The sequence below is a fragment of the Drosophila elegans genome, unplaced genomic scaffold, assembly GCF_018152505.1.
Source record: "Drosophila elegans isolate 14027-0461.03 unplaced genomic scaffold, ASM1815250v1 contig_814, whole genome shotgun sequence".
Lineage (NCBI taxonomy): Eukaryota > Metazoa > Arthropoda > Insecta > Diptera > Drosophilidae > Drosophila > Drosophila elegans.
In genome coordinates, this window is record NW_024546167.1 from 20,063,268 (window position 1) to 20,082,403 (window position 19,136).

A 19,136-nucleotide genomic window follows, 5' to 3' on the forward strand; every position below is an offset into this window, starting at 1 on the left:
CAGTCTGGCGATAACTTTACCGCTTTAGACCAGTATTGTTTTACAGCCGTTTTCCATAAATAAATTTATGATTTGGCTGCTGAACTATGATATGCTGTATTAAGTCATCGTTAAAGTGTAATTTGGAAATATAAAAGTTACTTTTTATTGTTCAATAAATGTGGCAAGAATCATAATAATAATGACTAGAAAAACAGCAATTCATGGTTAATGTTAATTGATTAATCCTATATGATATTTACTTATCGGTATCACAATCGATGCAGTATATCAAAATATTATACGAAGTATGTAATAAAGTTTATTTCACCCCAAAATTCGATATAATCGCCGCTTGCAAACCCTTTCTCCGAAGAAACCTTATCGCCTTGCGATTAGTCATTCCCCTAAACGAAACCGCAATAATAACCGAAGAACAAAATACACCCCCACAAAAAAGGAATAACAATAAACAGGGGACTACCAGAGTTACACCCTCCAGTGCCAGTGCTCGGACCCACCTCCACCATAACGATCCATGGGCAGCGGCGGCAATCTGGCAACACCCGGGCAATTGTTACCGTACCCGCGCGACCGGGGCCGAAAAAAAAAACAGTCGGCGGTGGTAGTCGGTAGTCGGACGGTAAACAGGTAGCGCTCTAACTGACAATAACTCGTCGTACGAATGCACGTTCCATGCTCCGCCAGTGCCAGTCTCCGGTATAAGTCCGTCCCCAAGTCCGCCCGTCCATTTGGCAGCGTGCGACTGGCGGTCGGTTGGGTTGAGTTCGGTTCAATTCCTCTCCTGCACTGTTAGAAATTTTTACAAATTATTTATCATTTTTAAATTTTAATCTTAAAATTCTAGTGAGTAATAAAAGAAGCATTTATAGGTTTAAGTATCAGAATCGAAATAACTCTATAATAAGCGCATTCCAAATATAAGAAAAATTAATATTTTGTACCTATTGGCATTAACTTTAAAGAAAAGGGGAAGTGAGTAAATAATTATAGCATCTAGGAAAAAACTATTGGTTTAAATATAAGTTTGAACATAAGTTTGGTATTCCAAATATAATTATTTATTTCCGTATTTTGTTTTGGTGTACTTTTTTACTCTTCAATTATGTTTGTACATTTAAAGGCTTAAGAGTAATTTCAATATTTTTGCCTAGCTGTTTTTACTAACTATTTGCTATCAACATTATGTCGCAAATTAAAAAAAAAAACAATTTTTTTTTCTGTGCACTAAGCAGGTTTTCCTGCTCCCGCTCGCTACTCGTTGGCTGTTGCCCTCTCTTTCTCCGTATCTCAGGCCGTTTCTCTCGGCTCTCTCTTTCGGGATTCGGGCCCGGTTTTCCGAGATCGTGGCTCAGTCTTCGAGTTTCGATCGTGGCTAACGCACCTGCGCGCGGATCGTCTACGATCGTATGGGAAAAGTGAACTGCATTTGTGAGTGCCTCTCGCTCTATATCTATCTGTATCTTTGGCCGATGTATCTTTTTCTCGCTTATTGAGCGGGTGCCAGTGTGTGTGTATGAGTGTGAGTGAACTTGTTGCATCGCCAGTTGCCTCGAGAAAAGCGCTTTTCAACTGCAACTGGCTCTGTGTGTGGGAAGAGTTTGGGACTACTTGAGGAGCGAATTGGTAGCTGCACTGGCTTCAGCTCCTATTTCAAACAAAATGTAGAAAAACACATTTCAGCTGCCGTTGTATCTCTCGTTCTCGTTCGGTTTTTCTTGCGTTCGCTGAGGTTTCGGTTCGGGTTTTTTCCTTCGGTTTTTGTATCTGTGAGATACTCTGGTACTCTGTGCTTGTGTGTGCCCGTGAGTTGTACGTGGATTTTGTTGGGTTGGAAAAAAAAACTACGTGGTTTGTGGTAGCTGACTGCCGTTGATGCTGCTGCTGCTCCCGTAACCGCCCCCCTGCCGCCCCCTCTCGCCCACCCCTAATGGCGATCGTGTCGCGATTCGAATCTCATAATTGTCCCACTGTGTGCGTGTTTTTAAGTCGCATAATGCCCTAAAACTATTTAATAAAAATTAAAACCCATAAACTTAAAAAAAAACCTTTAAAAATCTGAAAACAATAGTGAAAAACATTTCAAGCCCCAATAAATCGATTATCTATCCACAAAATCCTAAACCAAATTGGTTTCTTTTAATTTACAGAAATTCAAATCAACTAAGAGAAAATAAAAATTCCATAAATTTTTACACAAATTCATCTACGAAATTGCGCATTAAAAAACAAAGTTAAAGTGCCACTTAAAAAACACAGGTTCTACTTTGAAAAACAAAAAACAATGCTGAATGCTTAAAAAAGTACAAAACAAGTAAGCATAAAGTTGTTCAAAAAAACTACTTGGATACTTGAGGCCGCAAAGATAGAGCTGAAAGAGCCCCAGGCTTTCTTCTGTTTAACCCACAGGTAAGAAACCGCCAAGAACAGGCCCTGCCCACTAAGATGAACGCAAAAATTCCACAGCACTTATTTTTACTTTTAACGTTTGTTTTTTTGTCGTCGTAGGGCTAGCTAATTATTTTTGTTTTATTTTTCTTATTTTGTTATTTTTGCGTTGGCCAAAAAGGCAGCGAGTACAGAAAAATAACGAGTACGCAGATAGAGGGAGAGAAAGAGAGAGAGAGAGAGAAAGACCTGAGATGTATCTCAAAACCTGCTCCACAAAACGAAAGAGACGGGGAGATGGCAAGAGAAAGAGAGGGCAACAGAGGCTGGCGGTTGGCGGACTGTCGACCGACAAGCGGCTTCCACTACAACTGCATGTGCCACTGTCATTGCCACTGAACTCAGTGTGGTGCCGCACAGTCCACAGTGGAGTCCGCCCCACTCCCCCACCCCTCCCCCTCTTCATAACCCCCACCAGCCCCAACCACCCCTCTTTGCCAGCATTGTTGTTGCTTTGCTATGGCGCTCAGTTCGACTTGGACAGCTCGAGCCGGACTCGAAAAACCTTCGCTTGGAATTCTGGGGGTCTCTTTTATTCCCTCTCTGTGAATCGGTATTATGATTTGGTGAAGCGCCACCAAATCATAATTGTACAAATATATATGGTAAATAAAAATATATATTGAAAAGGTTTCTGGATCCTTAGAGGTAAAAATACCTCTCCTAAACCAATTTGACTTTTGATAATAGGGGGCCAAAAAGTAAATCCCATATTTTAAAATGTGTTTTCCGATTTTAACTTACCAATCATTATTACTTAATTTATTCTTAAACTTATAAGTACCCCTCGCTTTTCATTAAAAACCCATTGCAGACTTACTCGTTTTTGTAAAGTCATTCATATTAATTAATTGCCTTAATTGTTATCCTTTTTCACTTTTGAATAACAATATTTTTTATCCAAATTATAGAACTAGACAAGGAAAAATATTGTAGAATTGTAATAATTAATCAGAGAAGCAAAAAAGTGAAGTAAAGTTTTCTTTATTCAAGTAATTTTTCAATATAGGTAAAATTTAATTGTTTTTCTGTGGTTTTTTGCCTTGTGAGGGAATAGAAAACTTCGGTTTTTCTCTGCTGATTTAAAACCAACTCCGTTTCTTTTCTTTGTAAACCAGTTCACTTGTAGCCAGTGCCAGTGGCCACTGGTCGCTCTCGCCGTCTTTTTCGCTCTTTCTCGGCTTTGAATCCGGTTTTTGGTTTTCAGTTTTTCGGTTTTCGGCTTTCGGTCGTGGTCGCGGTCTTAACTTGGCTCGATTCAGATTCAGAGCCCGACTTGGGGCTTTAATTGTCCAGAACGTGTGGCCAAAGAGGAAACGCAATTGCCGCAAGCTTCTGTTGGGTTGAGATACTGATTTGGATTCGGATTCAGCCTCAACCTCAGACCATCGTCATCTACATCTCTTGATTTCTTTTAAATGCTTTACTTTTTTTTTCCATCATTTCATTTTCTTTGTAGTTTTTTTTTCCATAGCTTTTCGTAAAACGCCTCCCGCGCTCTCACAGTCTCGTTTTGAATTTTTTGTTGTGTTTTTTTGACTGCGGTTCTATAAAGTTATTGGCTTTTGTTCCGCCCGAGTGGAGATCTATTTTGGATGTTCATTGTCTTGGTTTATGGGCCATTTGGTCTTGTGTCAAAATGGATTTTTAGCATAAGAATGGTAGTACCATAAAAGTTTATTGCATTTTGCCTCTTTGGGTGGGTTTTCCGCTCCCCCCTTTCGGTTACAAACAATTTTAGTTTTCAGTTGTACCAACAGTGGAGGAAAATGTGGCTAATTGCCTTGCTGAAAGGAAAATCGAAATTAATTAAAATCGTGACAAAACAGTTGATGAATTTTAGTTGGCCATTAAGTGGCGGAACAATGGTTCGTTAGAGTTTCGCCATATACGATTTGAAATGGTTATACGATAGACACGCCTGGTTTTGGCACGTGTCTATAATTCACCTGATAGACCAGTTCATTTATTGTTGTTCTGGAACGGAGACTCATCAATTTTGATGAGGAAATTAGACGTTGTCCCGGGGAATATGAATATTTGATTCTATTAACGAAATCAGACAGCGGAAAGGTGATCAAAAGCTTACATTTTATGCTTTGCCTTGGTCTTAAAGATGTCTGAAAAACGATTGGGTTAAAAATTAATAATATTAAATTATTTAGCATAGCTTAGATGAATGTTAGAATTTAAATTTAATAACATTCAAATAATTTTGAATCACGAAAAGTAATAGTTTTCATAATCCAATTGCAAGGAAATAATAAATCACAGTCTTAAGGCCTTTACACTTATTAGCATAAACTCTTCTAATAAATAAGAATTGACCCATTGAAATTATCACACAATAGATTGTCTGGAAAAAGTAGCAATCCCACTAACAAAAGATTTAAAGAGCTCTTTTCAAGGGTGAAATTCTTGAATGGCTTTAGATCGAAAGAAAAGAGCAGTACAATATGCCAAAGAAATTTATGAAGAGATCGGCTTAGCATACAAAGTAGATTACTGCCAAAGGGATTAATTTTAGAAAGAGTCAAAGTTAAGCCGAGAATACTTCAATTTGAGGTAGGAATACCTGTACGAACTTGGGCTTATCTTGAGAATTTTATTTCAAATTGATTTTATAAAACATTTATTATTTAATATGAGTACTAAGAATAAATCATTTTGAGGAATGAATAATTGCAGAAGCTTGTGCTAAGCTTGAGAATTTTATTTAAAACTTATATTATAATATTTATTTTTTTTAATTTTTACCTACAATTAATGTTTTAAAAAATTTAAATATGTGATAAAGTTTGCTTAGAATATTCTTTGATTATTTTTGATATAAACATGAACAAGTTTATCATTTAAACATAGTCCTTCGAAGACATTCTGCTTAGTCCAATCGTTCCATCCTTGAATCTTAACAAATCTTCAGTCATAACATGAAAGCATTTCCAATTTATGCTAACGACGGTATCAATCCTGCTGCAGCTGCATTCCCGAACCCATAAAACTTCATTAGCGGTTGCTCGTTTTCCGATTTTCCCCGCGAAATTAGCAATGCTTTTAAATTAATGGCCAGCCCAGCACACATAGAACAGAAAGGGGTTCTCTGGCCAGCCACTCCAAATGTGTAAATCTCATGGATATTAATCAAGAAAATTATAGACAAGGCAGCGCAAAGGAAGATCGCCTGCCTACCTCGGGAGCTAAAAAAAAAAATAAAAATAAAACAGCATCGCAACTTGTTTTTCACCATGGGCAATGATTATGCTAGATTTTTAATAGCTTTGACTATAATCTCAGATGCTGCTTGGGGGCCCGAAAGGGTTTTCAGATTAACGCATGCGAAGTGCAGGCCTCTTCTTATTTTTTTGTATTTTCTTGGCTCTCCTCTTCGACTATAATTATAAGTCTGCAGCGTTTTTCCTCCTCTTACGTTGTCTTGATTATTAGCTACCTTCACCCAAAGAAAAGGTATCCCGAAGGGATTAAAAACAGCCTGGCCAAGAGCATTCCGACACTTTTTCCCTTGGACCTCAACCGTAATACCCATACGCATTCTCCTTCTCCTTCTCTGATGAAAAAACTCCTCCCACCACTCCACTTTCCTTCGTCATCGTCTTCTGGCTTGTTTGTTGTTGTTGGCTGGTGTTTTGTAAGCAAACTGAAGTGCATATGGGGACCCGGTAAGCACTCGGTCCAGAAGATATGCTCAGAAATGTAGGTTTACTGATAAACTACAGAAATACCCTGGGAATTGAATTTTTGCTAGTATTTTTATTTCCCAGATTTCTAATTGTAAAATGGGTTTTAAATCGCTATAACTGTATTAAATTATGCTGGATTTTAATAGTTATTTACTTTTTCATAAAATAATATAATATATATTTATTAACACTTTTTTGATGGCTCTTCACTTTTAAAACAAATGTATTTAAATATAATTTACAGAATTATCAGCTCCATTAATAATATTGATTATTATTTAACATACATTATTTAAACGGATTGATATATATTTAATTATAATCATTTCTGAACGCTGACCACTTACATAATTTTTACTCTTTTATAACAAAGTTCTACCAAGTTTTTTTCAATTTAAAGCATGATCACTTGGTTTTTAATGAATCACTTTTGCATGCTTAAAGAAACCCGATATACCCCGTTTAACACCCACAGCAATGGGCAGTAAAACGCATGGACATTTCCAACCATCGTAGGCCATCATCAGAGGGACAAACTCGCCTCCTCAACTCTCTGCGTTTTCTATACAAACACTAAATCCGTTTGCCCAGTGTGCGTCGTCTGTGTGTTTGTATATTTTTCTGTTTTTTTTTTTTCATTTTTATCAACTGAAACCTTTTCACTCTGCTGGGCCCTGGGTTTCAGCGTTTCTGAGTTTCTGCTGGCCTCAGATGTTTACACACAAAAACCCAGCAAACGAACCGATCCCGGACCCAAAAGAAGAAGAAAAAAAAAGCAAGACTGAGGAGGGAAAAAAAGTGGCAGCCAAATTGCTCCTCGATATCTTTTATTTTCCACCAGCAGTAGTTGGTCTTCTGGCTCTTTTTATTATATGTACTGTACAGAGAAAGAAATGAGATCATCGATCAGCTTGTGGTATAACTCTAATTGATTTCTAACAATATTTGCTTTTTTTTTGAGATATTTTAATAATTTAGAATGTAAAACATTACCAATTGTATTATTAGTGGACTAAAGTTTTTAATTTTAGTTTTCAATTTAATATATCCGCAAACAAATGCTTAGAGAAAATAGATTATTAAATTAATTATTTGATTAGGACGATTTTAAGACCCGAGTACTATCCCTTAGGATTATTTGTTACTAAAATAAATTTTACTATTTTTCTAATACCATGAAAATGTGAATAGGTTTAATATATAATCTTTTAATTATAATTTTATTATTAACGGTATATTAACGATTTTAAATACGATAAAGAATTATCCATAAAATCTTTAAGTAAAATGAAGGCATATTTAGAAAAACGACTTCCTTATGATTATTATTTGAATTTTTTTTGTTTAGACCTTGACCTGACATAATAGAATGACAAATAATTTTTTCCTGTGCACCCAAAGACGCACATATATTGGGAACTTTAAGCCTTTGGCTTCATTTGCTGGGCAACCGTTTGCGCAAACGTTTCGGTGTATCTGTAACTGTGGATCTTTCAGTTCGAGTATCTTTGTATCTCCGCATCTATATCTTTATCTGTATCTGTATGTGTGCGCACAGCACAACTCTCTCTCAATATTTCTACGGCAGTCTACGTGCCGTCGCTTTTGCTGATGATGTCCATTATTTACATGAATTTTATTTGTTTTTCTTATTTGGCTTGACGTTTTTCAAAAGTGCCGATGTTTCAGAAAAGATAATGAACGCTGAATTGTACATTGTATGTGCACAGGGTGTGCGTGGGGCAAAACGTGGGTCCAAGCGGGTCGTAAATGCAAAAGTGAGAAAACAAAAACCCTAGAAAAAGTACCGAGATCGAAAAAATCACAAAAACGAAAACCCAAAACCCAAAACGGGTTACACTATTTTTTTTTTTTTGCTGTTGTTTTTTCGAGGCTACCAGAAATACGTGAGCTGAAATTGGTAGGGGGATTATCGGGATCGTAATCGAATGACATATTACGGGGCAATCGCTCATCTAAAGAAAAAAGAGTCCGCTGATTATATCAGCCTGGGCATGTTGGGGGATTTATTAGATTAGAGTCGAGTGTGTCATAAAGAGATCAGATAAATGCTTTATTGAATCCAATATAGATAGAAGGCGACAACTTATCAGCTAGGGCAGGAGAACTCGCCTGGGTTAGATTAGAAATCAACAAATGCTATTGGAGTAGACGCATTATCCAATTACTATCTAATAAAAGTGAAAAATACTTTGGCATGTGCTTCTGGAATGAAGAAATCGTGGGTTGGGTGTGGTAAGGATTGGAAGTTATAAAATGTGGTCGACTTCTAGTTCTCAATTTTCAAAGCATTTTATTGACACTACTAAAATAATAAAGTAATATTTATTTATTTAACATTTACCCATTAATTATTTTTTTCCCATTTTTGAAATTTAAATAGTGATTTTAAAAATAAGATATAACCATTTTGCGTAACGCCTTAAGATTATTATACTTTTTTTACGGAATTAGGTAATGCCTTCCCACATCTAGCTAATACTTAAATGATTAAATTAATCTCCCACTTGAACTACACAAACTACCCAGATTCATTTCCCTAAAGACTGTATCAATGATATACTCATGATCAAGTCATGATTTCAGCTACTTTATAGAGCTAATCTGACAGCGCACTCTCCAGCCAGACAATACTAAAAATTATTTCCATAGATAAGACCTCTACAATGCCAACAATTCCTGAGCTAGTCATCAAAAAAAAAAAAAAAAAAATAAGGAACGGTATCTCCAACAATGCGCGCCTCTTCAACTGCCACAAAATCTTGGCTAAGCTTTTTTTTGTTAACCAACTATGACGATCACTTTGCTTGATGTTGGCTGAATGTTAATGTTGATCTTGATGACGTTGCAGCATTTTGCATTGAAATCAAGTGAGACAGCCAGAACGATTCTAGCAAATGATAAGCAAAACTGTCATTGCACCGACAGCAGGGTTATTTTTTATGCTGTTTTTTTTTTTTGTCTTCGCACAACTGGTTATAACTTTAAATGAGAAAAGTGCACAGGAAAAAATCAGTTCAATTTATTTATTTGTATGGTTAAAAATCATAGCATAATCATTTTCCTATAAGCCATTGAAAAACAAAGGAATTTTATACATAATATACTATATATATATATATATATAAACTATAATTTTTTTCAGAATAAAAAGTTTAATTTTAAACACTTTTTAATTAAATATTTATTTAAAAATAATGCTTCTATTTAAAATGTATATCATAATCATTTTCATAAAAGCCTTTGAAAGACAGTGGAATTTATTTGAATTCTATAATACTTTATTAGATAGAGTTACATTATAAATACTTTTAAGACTAATAAATTAAATAAATTAGTTACCTTTTATAAAATTGTAGTTACATATACTTATTTTCTTATTTTCTTATTTTCTTATTTTATGTTTGGTCTTGTTTACAATATATATATATTTCTGAAGTTTGGCTTGAACTAATCACTTCATAATGGTTAGAAATATAACATATTGAAGAATTAGTTACATATATTTATTACAAATTTCATTAAAAACAAAATTGACCCCCATTTCGTTCCATTTTTCCTGTGCAGCGCAATAAAATGGCAGAAACAAGCGTTTGTAAGATGGGGCCCACATATTTTATGGTTCGGGCCATCATTGTGATCATTATTATCTGCATTATTTTGTTATTATCGTGATGATCACGTTTCGGGTTGCTAGGCCCCTGCCCCCGTCGATTTATTCTCCCCCCGTCGAGTTATATTTTCGAGGCACTCAGAAGTCGAGGCTCCTGTTGCGTAAATCCAGTAAGCAGTCGGTCGAGTTCGGTTCGGTTCGAGTCATTTACCAAAACCGACGGCAACTTGGCTGCCTGCTTCTCTGTATCTGTATCTATAGTATGTCTTTGTATCTGCAATTGTATATGTATCTGTATCTGCAACTGTATCTGTATCTGAGAGGGCCAGAGTATCTGCCGATATACTATATATCTTGGTTGGAGGAGAGAATGCTGCCAGTGTGAGTGTGTGTTTCGTGTTCCGTGTGTGTTTATATCGTTACTACTGTGCTGGGGCCCCCTTGTTACTCAGACTCAGTGGTTCGGCGGCAGGTTTTTTTTAGACGCACAATCTTATCTAACCTGCGCACTGGAAGCCCCCGATCGCGGTGCCAAACTGCGACTCGTTTTCAGTTTAGTTTCACTCCTCGTCGTCGGCAGTCCGCCGCTGATAATGATAAGCCAACAAAAAACCAACAAAAACACAGCAAAAGCAACAATAATACAAAACTCATCAGAAAATATAAGCCATAATGTGATAAACTTTTTTGTTACCCTGTGAAAATATATTGTGTTTCTATATCGTATGGGTAATTTCCAGGAAAATGATTTTCTATTTACTATACTGATCTAGTAAATCACATTCACGTGTTTAAATTCTTGCTCAAACGCTTTAAAGTGATGTGTTTATCTGTGCTTTTGTGATATTTGCAAGTTTAAAGCCATTAAATGTGTTAATTTCCCCGATAAGAAGTGTCAAAAACAAATTTGAAGAACTTGGGGTGTATTAAAAGTGAGTTACAATAGGTTCAGATAATGACAGCATTTCGCAATATTTGGTTAAATTGAACATGCAATTGCATTGTCTTAAAAATTTAACTATTTCTGTTTAAAAGGAATGAGGGTTTGTGGCAGTGTTTTTTTTTCTATTTTTAAGAACAAAAATTTTTGAAATATTATGTTAACTTGTGATAATATAGATATAGATAAATCTTCTGATACTGGTGACTTTTTATATATATTTTATTTTCGATGAAATATTTTGACTTGCTTTTTTTTGGCTTAAAGTCATACTTAAAATCTGAGATCCCCAAATTAAAAAGTCATATTCAAAAATATGTTTTTTGCCAACATTCAGTGTGTCTAAAAATCTTTAAATTTCATCATCCTGAATATATTTACCTAAAACGAGGTGGCTTATCATACCCCGTACTACCTTAGGGGCCATAAAAAAGCGGGGTACAAATAACCGTTTATTGCACTTGGCTCGCAATTAAGATAAGCCCAAAAAAACGAGAGCCCAATTAAGCCAGTCCACAATCGTCTACTAATTGTTATTTATGCCACTACCCTTATTTAATTTTCACATTTTTTTACTTGTGTTGTCTGCCTATCTTTTGCAGTTCCAACGGAATGTGAAGAGGAGTCTCCTCCACGAAAATGCCCACGGAAAGCTCAGCCAGCGAGATCTCCGGCGGAGGAGGAGGTGGCGGTGGTGCCATACCCATGATGCGACCTTCCCGAATGGATCAGTTCATGACCTCGATGGCGGCGGCTGCGGCTGCGGTGGGTGGTGGTGGTGCGGTGGCGGACAGAAATGGTGGTGGATCGGGAGGATCGGATGGTGGCTCCCAGAATGGCGGCGATTCGCGCAATTCATCGGCCAGCCGGATCTCGGCATATGAAACACAGCTGGCCTATCAGCAGCATTTGGCCGGACTGCAGCCACCGCCGCACCACCGTGAGATCTCCGCCTTCGTGCCCGTCTTGCCCACCGGCAAAGTCCGCCCGGGCAGTAATTCCAACTACGAAATCATTGCCATGATGGCGGACAAGCGAAAGGAGTTGGCCCTGAGGGAGGCGGCTGCGGCGGCTGCCATGTTGGGCAGAGGTCCTGGCGGACCAGGAGGTCCTGGTGTGCCACCGCCGGGTGTTTTATACGGACCCGCTGGCGTCCCACCGCCGCCATATCTCACTGGACCGGGTCCGTCGCCCACCGGAGCCGGCAGTTTTCCATTTCCCCCGGTGCCGCCGCCGCCGCAGCACTTTTTCCACCCGGCTTGGGTCCTGGCATGCACGCCGGGCTCGACCGGCGTCTGCTCAGAGCGCCGGGCCGCGCTTCACGGCCCAAAAAGCAATTCATCTGCAAGTTCTGCAACCGACAGTTCACCAAGTCGTACAATCTGCTCATCCACGAGCGGACGCACACCGACGAGCGGCCCTACTCCTGTGATATCTGCGGCAAGGCGTTCCGGCGACAGGATCACCTCAGGGATCACAGGTGAGTTCGGGGGATGCACAAAAAAAGACACAAACAAAACACAAAAGGGGGGAGTGTCTGGATCGGGTAATTGCCATTCAGGCCTGCAGATATGTTTAAGCTTGATGGTGCATTAAGAAGGCGAATGTGGTAATACCCTTAGCTAGTTCTAAACTTATATTTTAATCAACAAAATTTGATTCTTATATTAAGGCTTGTGCACTCATAAAAAAATAGAATAGTTAATATAAATATCTGACTATTACAATCAAAATTTAATTTTAAATAAAAAATTTAACGCTTATTAAATTGCCTGACAAAAGTTATAATTTTCTAGTCTATGTAGATAATATAAGATTTAAAATAGTTCCTATTTGATTTAAATGCATTTTATTTATATATGGTTTAATTTTAAATTCGATTCCCGAAAATAGTTATTTACAAACTAACAATTGCAATGGTTGAAATTCACAGCAAAATATATTTAAAGTGTAGTGTAGGTACATATGTACATAGATAAATGCTTAAGTCTTTTGTTTTTAATATTAAACAATCCATTAAAATTATTTAAGTAATATAAGATAGCTGCTTCAAAGCAAGCACTTTTATTGAATCGCTTTCGACTTTAAGACCCATTTTAACAAGTAGAATATCTGAAGAATATTCCTACCCCAACCCAAATGAGTTTTCCCCCACAAAACGATCCAGAAATCAGAGCTCCTACGACTGCCAGTGAAACTCCATCTTGGCCAAAGAGTGCAGCACAACAAAGTTAATTAACTCTGTTGGTTTTCCTTTGGGGCTCCTCCACCACAGCATTAAAATTGAGGGATGTGGGGGGGAGGGGGTTATGTATCGGGTCTATATATATTATATCCCGATGCCAGGCAGCAGGTCTCCATCTTACCGACGACTTCCATGTGTCGGTCTGTCCGAGCGTTCTGTCTTTTGATCGTTCGGTATCGGTCCATTTGTCGTTTGTTTGCTTTGCCGCGGGGCTAATTCTTCTTTATTATTTTCGTTTTTTTTTACTTTTTTTTACTTTTTTTGACCAGAGCATGGGAGAAGAATCTCGGGGCCCCAGAGCAGACAGAACCTGTTTTGGGTTTATATTTTTTTTTTCCAGCAGCTGCTGCTGCCTGCGAAGCGATGCGATGCGATGCTGAATCTGAATCTAAATCTGAGGGGACTTTAGCTTTTAACTGAGGCGGCTGCTGGTGAACAACAAGTGGACGCCATTGCCAAGATGGCCGCCATAAACATTCAAAAAATTAATGCAAGGCGATCGATCGCAGACCCAACAGTTAAATACCCTATCAGTTGTAAGGAGTTTGGAGAATTTCAATTGCTCTTTTAAAGGGTTTCTAATAAAGAAATATTAGGAAATTATCAAAAGTTAAGAAAACATTTTCAGTAACTTTTTGAAATTTATTGTATACGAGTAATCAAAGTTTAAGTGATCACTGTTCAAAATTATGTTTGCCCCTCTTTTTTACTCTTAGAGATAATTTAATAAAGCTCTCGCTTTGGTATAATTAAAAAAATTGTTTATATCCTAAGTAAGGGTATACAGAGCATGACTTCATGGCTTTTTAAATGAAATTAAATTTTAATTATTTGTAGTAAGGGTATGCAAAGCCCTATTTTGGGAGTAAACTTTGGCAGAGATAGCTTTCAACTTTCAACGCACTTTAAACAATGTCTAACTTTTCCCTATTTTCTCAACTTTTATTTATCCAGGTACATCCACTCCAAGGAGAAACCCTTCAAATGCACGGAATGCGGCAAGGGCTTCTGCCAATCGAGGACTTTGGCTGTCCACAAGATCCTGCACATGGAGGAGTCGCCACACAAGTGTCCCGTATGCAGTCGATCCTTCAATCAGCGCTCCAACCTAAAAACCCATCTGCTCACCCACACGGACCACAAACCCTACGAGTGTTCGTCGTGCGGCAAAGTTTTCCGTCGCAATTGCGATCTGCGACGCCATGCCCTGACCCATGCAGTGGGTGAGGTGAATTCCGGTGATTTTGTGGATGTCGGCGAGGAAGATGAGGCCCGAAATTTGAGTGGTGACGAAGAGGACTCGCTGCTGGAGGTGGATTCGCCACGCCAATCGCCAGTGCACAATTTGGGTGCAGCGGAAAAGTCGGAAAGCGAAAGAATGCGACTGAAGCGTAAGGCGGTTGTGGATCAGGAGGAGAGTGAAGAGGAATTCGACGAGTTCGATGAGGAAGAGGAGCTGCCGGACATGCCACAAGCTCATGAACTGGCCAGTAGGGAGGATGAGGAGGACTTTGCCGAGGCCGAGGACGAGGAACAGGCGGAGGTGGCTCTGGTGGCTCGATTCCAAGCGGGCAGGGCAGCAGCAGCAGCAGCCTCAACGTCTCTGCCCCCAACTTCTACAGTGGGTCTGGGTCTGGGTTTGGCCATTGGCAAGCCGGAACGCCAGGGCGTTACCCATTGTCATCATGAGGGTGGCGAGACCTACACAATGCGACCACATGGCGAAAAGCAGCTGGAAGAGATGGCAAACCCTGGCATTTTGAGCCTGCCTATGCCAGCATCCTTTGTGCGATATCCACCAGCTGGAGCACCACCAACTGCAGCACCACCACCCAGCCATCACCCCGCCCAGGGGCATCCCCACTTACTGCCACCCAACGGAGATCCCTATTTACCCATTCTCCATGTTCGACGCGATTTGCACCACAAGAGTTTGAACCTTTCGAAGGGTGCACCCGCACCCACGCCACCCACTATAATCACCCAATCGGAAGCGAGTAAGCCACCCAATCAACCTTTGCATTCACCACACGAGGCCATGCCCAGTTTTTTGGGCTCGATTCCCATGCGCAAGAGGATCCTGCCAGCACCCGCTTTGGACTTAATGGATCCCCACCACTTGGGTCAGAGGTCGTTCGTGGATAATCCCAGTTTATACGCACTGAATATGTCGCGACATCCACCCAGGCAACTTTTGGTTAAGCCACCGAGTACAGAGACTGGTGGAGCGAGCAGTGAAAAGGCAGCAGCAACCACAGGGGGACCTCCTGTGACAGCACCAGCCATAGCGCCGCCACCACCACTACCTGCACCACCCAGAAGAACGGGCTTCAGCATTGAGGATATAATGAGACGTTAGAAGTTCTATCGTAATAAAAAAAAACATCAATTTGTAATTGAAATACAACAACATTAACTATAAAACTATTTATCAGAAATATCTAGGCATTTGAAAGTTGTATTGCCTACTTTCGGGCAGCATTCCAGATTTTTTATTTTTTATTTTAAATAAACATTAACATTTCAAGTAAAAAAATAAAAAAATCCCCAAATTACTACATTCCATGTAAAGATAACTATTTGTCAAAAGTATTGCGTAATTTCAAATCACTTGAAAAGAGTAATTGCACTTCAGGAGGTTATAAATAACCACCATCCCTAAAACTTTTAAATTTGTTTAAAGATCTAGTTTTGCTATTTTCAAAACTCTGATCAGGTGTAATTTGCTTGAAATCTGAAATGTTAATACGCCAATTTCCATCGAAATGGAATTGAAAATCTGCGCTTTTACAAAAAAAAACAAAACAAAACAAAAAATTGTTCCCAATGGCCAAACGAGGGTAATTCCCCATTTGGACCCACAAGCACGTTAAACATTAATTTAGTGCTACGTTTTAGTACATTTTAGTACAATGTCTAGGCAAGGCAATAAGCCTAAACTTAGAATTAAGTACAGTTACTATCCCCTATAAGCGATAATTGTTGCATTTTATAGAACATAGCTTAAATCTACCCATTTTAAAGTGTAAGCCTGTAGTACGAGAGAGTCTATCGATTAGTTTTTTATGCGTGGCCCAACACTAAGTGTTGCTGTTTGAGTGAATTCCAAGTTTTTATTTATGTTTCCCTATCCGGTAAGCTAATCTTAATGAGTAAACAAAATCGTAAATCGATTTTGCTGTAGGGAAAAAAATGGTTGAAAGTAAAAGTTATGTGTAAGACAGAGGAGCATTAAACGAAATCAAAACTACAAGCAACATTCCAGTTGAACCTATAATGTAATGTAGGCATATTTTTTAAGAGTTTTTGTAGTAGTTTATGTAAGCAGTCCCCATAGCATTCCATGGTCTTCCTTGAATTTTAAATGATTTTATTCAAACCATAGCGAGTTAGTTTATTTCAAATAAAGTTTGCATTAATATTGAACGTTTGGTGTGTTTGATTTTATTTTTAACGGATCTGAGGAACGGCATATGAATTTATTTCTGTAATTTTAAGGCTGATTGGCAATCATAACTAACCAAGCCAGATATTTGGCTTTCGGTTTAATAAAATTGTGTCCCAAATAAGCAACATATTTTTGAGTTATATTTTTATTACTTTTATTATTTAATAATATTTAAATCGTTGAAGAGCTTTAAGAACTCTAAGGTTTCCCAGTGTAGTTAATTTGAAATAGAGTTCGCTAGTATCAGAGAGATCGATGTCCAGATTTTTTGCTGTTTGATTGAAAGGAAGAGATCTGCGTAGAGCTATAAAAATCCACTGACTCACTCGCAAAAGGCCATCAATCACAGACGGCGGTAATAATACTTCGGGCACGTTTCGAGGCCCCTCCCCGACCTCCTAGACACGACAGTTTGCGGTTTGTGGCAACGCCTTTAGCATTGACTCAAATCGACTATAATCGGTGGACGGGGCTCAAATCGAAGTACACCACTCGAACACGTAGAAAGTTCAATTACAAAATGCCACGTAAATTGTCATCACCACCAGGCTTCCTGGAATTTCCTCAATGGTCGGAATATGCGACCATTTTCTCCCACTGATGACATCAAATTTTTTGGTTTAACTATAAAATATTTCGCGTAAAGCCGCAGAGTTTCTCCGACAGATGATATCATTTGAGTGAGGTCCAGGAAAGCACGTGATTTGTTTGCCAAACACTTTGCGTGAGAATGCTTGAATATCTTTCTCAAAAAGGCGTAAAAGGCTTTTTTTATATACTAATTACATTTTAAAGAATATATATATATAAATATTTTCCAATGGTAGATGTGTAGAACAGTGGTACGATTTCAACAACTTAAAAATAATAAACTGTTCAAAATAAAACGTAAAGAATAACATAAAAATGTATGTAATTTATCATATACATTGTTGTGGACATGTTTGTAGTTAAAATGTATTGTCTAACTGACAATTAAAATAAAATTAATTGAGGGCTTATCAATCCTATCAATCCAATTAAATATATTAATAAATATATCACAGAAATGTATATATCAATCGAAGCTTAGTGATTTATATATATATTTATTACAGAAAATATTTTAGGGACTGTTTTGATAAAATATGTAAAAATTTTAAAAATAAATTCCGCTTGAGAGTTTACCCGCGTTATTTATTATTAATTGATTTTTAAATATGTTTGTTGGTATGATGAGAAATAGTTCAAAGCTAGATAAAAGTTTAAAATATGGTAAAGCAATCTAAGACCCCTCGTTTTCTGGTTTTATTTTGATGTTTGAGATAGAAATTCATTAAATTATTATGCAATACACAAAACGTATTTTATGTTTATAATCATATATTATTTTTTGTCATATTGTTATCAAATAACATTTTACTTTTTATCAGTGCAAAATGTATATAAAGCATGTATTATTATATTGTGAAGGCTAACGCAAGGTCATCATGTTAACAAACTCCTCGAAATTGAGGTGATTGTCCTGATCGATGTCATACTCGCGTATCATTTCTTCCAGCTCGTCGTCGCCCACTTTTTCCCCAAGTCCTACAAAGATGTTCCTCAACTCGGTGGTGGAAATGTAGCCATTATTCTGTTTATCAAAAACACGGAAAGCATCGCGCAACTCTTCCTCTTTACTTGTGTCGCGCATTTTACGCAAAATCACATCGCAAAATTCGGCGGCCGCGATGGATCCATTTCCATCCGAGTCCACCTCATTTATCATGGACTGCACCTCGGATTCGATTGGCTGGCGACCAAGTCCGCGAATCACCACAGCCAATTCCTTGGAGGTAATGGCTCCCTCGTTCTCCTTGTCCAAGATTTTGAATGTATTTTTGAGCAGGTCCTGCTCCTCCTTCGACAGCTCCTCCATTTCGTTGGGACTAGTATTGTAAGAAACTAAATTTTTTCAAAGAAACATATGCCACTGTTAGGAGATGTCGACTGAAATATCCTCACTCGCCCGTTTGTCAGTTGAAAATGAGTATCTTCAACGGAGTCCTAAGATTGAAAACGAAATATACATTAATGTTCGACAAATATATATTTAATTATTTATTCTACATTTTACATTTAAATCGCCTTAAAATATGTTGTAACTTTTTAGCTTAGCTTCATTTTCTTATCTTGTGTCTTTTCAGAATTAAACAAAACAATTTTACCAAATTTATGTGTCATGCAGAAGGCAATATTTAATGAAGAGTTTTAGTTGGTTGTTGAAACAAAAACATAGATTTTTATATACATTTTAAGGTATTTAATTTTTAAAAACAAAATGCTAGTTCAAACTTTTAAAAAATATAAATAAAATAGGTAATAATGTAATAAAAATATGTTTTATTAAAGATGAAATCAAATACCTTGGTAAATGTTCCGAAATATTCAAAAAACAGTTATTCACATGGTGTTAAAAGATATGTAGTCAACTGCAAGTGCGTAGATGGCGCTACTACAGATTATTTAGAACCTATTCTCACCACTGCAACAACTGGCGCCACTGTGTGGATCATTCAACATTTAACAGACCGAATTCGACATAATTTTTAAATTTACCGTGAGTATTTCAAGTTTTGATTAATCACATTGAACTTTGGACAAAATAATTATTAATGAGAATCACTAAGAGGCGATTCGACAATCGGACGAAAATTTGTACATAATTATTTGACTTCTATAACCATAAAATAATTATATTC

General features: G+C 37.7%; 2 protein-coding genes across 2 annotated transcripts; one reads left to right on the forward strand and one right to left on the reverse strand.

Annotated features, from left to right (window-relative positions):
- Positions 1-1,355: 1,355 nt before the first annotated feature.
- Positions 1,356-16,391, forward strand: LOC108134736 (protein bowel). The gene is given in 5 exon segments (XM_017255151.2): positions 1,356-1,431; positions 2,151-2,409; positions 11,323-11,944; positions 11,947-12,200; positions 13,920-16,391. Coding segments are annotated over 3 exon segments (2,244 nt in total). The 5' UTR covers positions 1,356-1,431; positions 2,151-2,409; positions 11,323-11,359; the 3' UTR covers positions 15,325-16,391.
- Positions 16,392-17,794: 1,403 nt separating this feature from the next.
- On the reverse strand, positions 17,795-18,396 carry LOC108134704 (neo-calmodulin). Its single transcript, XM_041710394.1, has one exon. The coding sequence runs from the start codon at positions 18,311-18,313 to the stop codon at positions 17,867-17,869; it is 447 nt and encodes a 148-aa protein (XP_041566328.1). The 5' UTR covers positions 18,314-18,396; the 3' UTR covers positions 17,795-17,866.
- Positions 18,397-19,136: the final 740 nt, after the last annotated feature.

Coding starts and splice junctions, on each gene's coding strand:
- LOC108134704 (XM_041710394.1), bottom strand. CDS start 18,313: ATGGAGGAGCTGTCGAAGGAGGAGCAGGACCTGCTCAAAAATACATTC.